The 4,655-nt window shown below is 49.4% G+C and overlaps 1 protein-coding gene across 2 annotated transcripts in view; it reads left to right on the top strand.

Annotated features, from left to right (window-relative positions):
- Window positions 1-1,874: 1,874 nt before the first annotated feature.
- Window positions 1,875-4,655, top strand: part of EBF3 (EBF transcription factor 3) — a 122,531-nt gene continuing 119,750 nt past the window's right edge. Inside the window, exons 1-4 of one of the 2 annotated variants that reach the window (XM_040071761.2) lie at window positions 1,875-2,236; window positions 2,470-2,626; window positions 3,100-3,163; window positions 3,898-3,953. In XM_040071761.2, coding sequence (XP_039927695.1) covers window positions 2,103-2,236; window positions 2,470-2,626; window positions 3,100-3,163; window positions 3,898-3,953 — 411 coding nt within the window. In that variant the 5' untranslated portion in view covers window positions 1,875-2,102. The remainder of the gene's footprint in view (window positions 2,237-2,469; window positions 2,627-3,099; window positions 3,164-3,897; window positions 3,954-4,655) is intronic. The other variant, XM_040071762.2, reaches the window with a different exon arrangement.

Here is a 4,655-nt window from a genome sequence, read left to right as displayed (position 1 = left end):
TGTAATCTGCTCTGCTGTACCTCAAAAAGCTCCGGGCTGATTATGAATACAGGAATTTTCTTTTAATTTCTCATGAATAGTTTCCATACACTTTGATTTAAGGTTATTAACATTCTATAGACAGTGGCATCTTTAATATGTGGCGATCGCTTCTAAAGACTAATCTCATTACCCTCAAATAGTCATAAAATATGATTTTATTATACTTACGTATTTAATTAGACGGCCAGCAATGTAATGGATTTTGAGATCGGGTAGAGCAACAGCTTTGATAATTCACTTATCTTTGGCAATAGTCATTAACCCCCAACACCAGCAAAATAGATTGCTTTCTAACACATCCTTTTTTTTTTTTTTTTTTTTTTTTTTTTTTCTTCCCCTCTCTTCCCTCACCCCTTGGAGAAAGGGGATCCTGATAACACAGATCGGACTTTCGATTTTCACCGATTCATTCGGGCACGAACGCCGATCTTCCCCGAGCCGGGGAAATATTAACGCGGGGGACGTGGGAAACTCACCAAAAAATAAATACCAATAATAATAATAATAATAATAATAATAATAATAATAATAATAATAATAATAATAAATATAGCACAAGGAAGTGGTCGCCCACACTGGGCGGAAAAGGCTCATCGCTCGAGGAGGTGATATATGGATATAACATGTAAATATGGGGGGGGGGAATATCCATAGTAATATGTAAAATAGTAATATGTATAAAATAGCAATATGTATAAAATAGCAATACGTATAAAGTACCAATATGTATAAAATATCAATATATGGAGTAACATCTCTATATGAGGATATATACTAAAATCAATACGTGCTATATCAAGATACAAAACCATCGAGATACACCAACGTATCCGGACATATCAATACACCCAGAGATACCCCCGCATAAGAACGCGCGCACACGCATATATATACACATAAAGAGCCACAGACGAATCTTTCCGCGGCCGCGGGCGGACGAGGCGGCCCCGGGGCTGGGTTTGCGCCTTCGCCCCGAGCCTCAGGCGCGGCCGCGTCCTCCGCGCCTCGGCGGCGCGGCCATGGCGCAGGGGCGCAGCCCGCAGCTCGCCCTTTGTCCGGCCCCGGCCCCTCCGCGGCCCCTCGGCGCGGCCGCGGGGCCGCTGTCGCCGCTGTCGCCGCTGTCGCCGCTGTCGCGGTGGCCGCGGCCGGGGGGTGGTGGGGGCGATGGGGGCGGACCCCGCGCTCCATCTAGGGCCGTGGCCGCGCCCCCCCGGCCGCGTCACGCGTGACGCCACGGCTCCCGCGGCGGCGGGGGCCCGGCTCCCGGGGAAGGGGCGCGCTCCTCGGGGAGGGAGGGCCGGGCTCTGCGCGCCTCCGTCCATTCCGCGAGCCGCCACGGGCCCGCGCCCCGTTCTCCCGTGTGCCCGGCAACACCTCCGCGGTAATCAGGATTTTTTTTTTTTTTTTTTTTTTTTTTTCCTCCTCTTCCTTCTTTCCTCTCTTCTTCTCTCTCTCCCCCCCCCCACAGTTTATTTGTCTTTTGGAGCAGGAGAGCCTTGCCAGAAAGTGGTCGATTCAGCAGTGTCCTGAAGGTTGTTTTTTTTTTTTTTTTTTTTTTTTTTTTTTTTTTTTTTTTGGCCGAGCCGGTTTTTACTAGGATGACACCACGTTGAGCGCGTCTGCGAACAACAACAACAACAACAAAAATATTTATTCTTTTTTTTTTCTCCCCCTTTTCCACCCCGAAAAAAAAAAAAAAAAAAGCCACCTCGCAGTGTCGCCGGCTGCAGTTATACTTCTTTTTTTTTTTTTTTTTTTTTTTTTTTTTTTTTTTTTTTTAACCACCAAACTGGAACGCCATCCAACTCGCCGCACAGAAGTACTCAGTAAATTGTTTATGTCGTGCCAATACAGGACAGATTGAAGAAGGAAGCAAGACTTGAACTGGGCTTTTCTCCTACTGATCACAGGGAGTAAAGTCATCTCTTATATTCCAGTCGCCAAGGAGAGAGAGAGAGAGAGAGAGAAAATCAAGCAACAACCAACCCACCCCGTATCTGACATTTCCCTCAATTTTAACCCCTTTTGGTTAGGAGCTGGTTTCGCCCAAATTTGTTTTAATGTTTGGGATTCAGGAAAATATACCGAGAGGTGGGACGACCATGAAAGAAGAACCGCTGGGCAGTGGGATGAACCCGGTCCGCTCATGGATGCATACTGCTGGGGTAGTGGATGCTAACACGGCCGCCCAAAGGTACGTCTGCCAAATCCTCTCCCGGCGGTTTTCTCCTCCTGTATTTCTCATCCCGGCCGTAAATCCCCCCCCCCTTTAACTCCCCCCCCCCCGCCCGCCCCGTATCAGTTACAGCCTCCCCGCTCCGCGCCGCTCCGCGCTCCCCGCATCCCCCCGCATCCCCCCGCGGCCGCGGAGCCTGCGCGCCCCTTCCCGCCGCTCTCACCCACGCCTTGTCTTGTTTTCTCCCGCAGCGGCGTGGGGCTGGCTCGGGCACATTTCGAGAAACAGCCGCCTTCCAATCTCAGAAAATCCAATTTTTTCCACTTCGTCTTAGCTCTGTACGACAGGCAGGGACAGCCGGTGGAGATTGAGAGAACGGCTTTTGTGGACTTTGTGGAGAAAGAGAAAGTAAGTCTGGCAGTTATCTTAATTTTTTTTTTTTTTGATTTTTTTTTTTTGGATTTTTTTTTTTTTTCTTTTTGGTAAGCGTAACGGAGTGGAGCAGAGCTCCTTCCCAGCACGGCGGCTCTCCCGGCGCTCCAGCGGCGCCCACGCCACGTGCGGCTCCCCCCGGTCTCACGGCCGCTCCGAATAAACCCCGGCGTTTAAAAACTTAGCGGCCGCGGCCCCGACTTATTTGAAACCCCGGGAAAACGGCAAAACATGACATATTTGCACCGAGCTAATGACATCATCAGCGCTCCACACCAGAAAGAGAGAGAGAGAGAGAGAGGGAAAAAAAAAAAAAAAAAAGAAAAGTGACCGTGGGCTGAATTTCTGCAAACTGTTAATTCCGAGCAGCTTCAGGGACGAGAAAAATGGGCAGCAGGAGGAGGGCGGTGTTTTTCATGCTGAATGTAATTATTTATCGTTGCTTGCAGGAGCCAAACAATGAAAAAACTAACAATGGGATTCATTACAAACTTCAGTTATTGTATAGCAATGGTAAGTTGTCGTTCTCTCGTTTTGGAAAGTCTGATTTTCCTTGATTTTCCTTCTGAGGCCCTTTTATTTTTGGGGGGGCTGGGGGGAGAACAGGGGTGTAAAGGATATAAAGATTTCGAGATTAAAATTACACGCGTGTAAACACGGCTCTTTCCTTGGCATATAAGGAAAACAAAACATAAAGGATCGATAAGTCAATGGTACTTCACATGATTAACCGGTTGGGCTTGAAGTGGAAAGTAAAAAAAGGGGATCGATGGCTGCTCGGGCACAGCGGCACTTTTTAAGGGAGGTTTTTTGGGTTTTTTCCCGGTTTGGGGAATTGATGGTAATTATTGGGATGGGGCGAGCGGGCAGAGCGGAGCCCCCGGCCCGGCGGAGCCGCTTCCTCGGGCGCGGAAAACCCGCGGGGGCCGCTCCGCGCCCGCGGTCCCGCGTGTTCCCCGGGGCCCTGGGGCCGCGGAGAGCCCGGCCGGGGTGAGGGGCTGGCTCGGCCACGGCTCCCCGAGCGCCGGGCTCGACGCGGCTCCGGCACCGCCTGATCCCTGGCTCATTTTTATCGTTATTCTTTGTTTTGGTTTTTTTTTTTTATTTTTTCTTTTTGGAATTTTGAATTAAGATCCCTGCCCGCTGCGGTTAATGGCCTGACCTCATCCTTTCCTTGTGGGACCCGGGGGGGGGGGGGTTCGCTCCCGAAATCCTGACCGGAATTTGTCTGTGCTTTCCCTCCGCAGGAGTCCGGACAGAGCAGGACCTGTACGTTCGGCTAATAGACTCCATGACCAAACAGGTGAGAAAGTTTTCGCTTTTCTCACCACGCCACTTCCGAAGTTTGTGTTTTGCCCTCGCTCGGAAAGGTGGGGGGCGAGCGGAGCGCGCCCGCTTTTCATTTACCTGAGCGAGTGAAGCGGGGAGCTGCTGGCTGAGATCCCGATTACCGGAGGATATTTGGGAAAAGGGAAAAAAGGTGTGTTGTTGCTCGTCGAGATCGTTCAGTGGTGTGTGTGGCACCGAGGACAACGTCACGGGAACAGATGTTTGATGTGATTAATTTAGCGAGGGAGAAAGGAAAGGGAGGGAAAAAAATCCCACCGAGTTACCCAGATTTATTTTTAAATGCAGTTCTTCCCCCTCTGTAACTTTTTTTTTTTTTTTTTTTTTTTTTTTGGGGATATTTTTGCTCGGTGAGGAAAGGGCAGCCCCTTCCCCACACTCCGAAATTGGCCGGGATTAGTGCTTTTTTCTTTCCTAACGCCACCATCCAGTAACGCGAGACGTTTATTTGGATTTAAAAGTTAAATGTGCTGAGGTGAAAAGTCATCTTGTTCTCCTCTAGTCCATATTCACCTCTCAGCCCCCCATCTCCATAATTCAAACTCCATGCTCCAGGGGTCACCCAAACCCGTCCATTTCCCTGAGATCAGCTTCTGTTTCTTCCTCAAACCTCTGTCATACCTTGTAAATAGCATAATTACAAGCAGTTCCTTATTAA

This window comes from Hirundo rustica, chromosome 8 (assembly GCF_015227805.2).
Source record: "Hirundo rustica isolate bHirRus1 chromosome 8, bHirRus1.pri.v3, whole genome shotgun sequence".
Taxonomy (NCBI): Eukaryota; Metazoa; Chordata; class Aves; order Passeriformes; family Hirundinidae; genus Hirundo; species Hirundo rustica.
The sequence above is the reverse complement of the archived record's forward strand: the minus strand, read 5'-3'. Positions and strand labels throughout refer to the sequence as shown.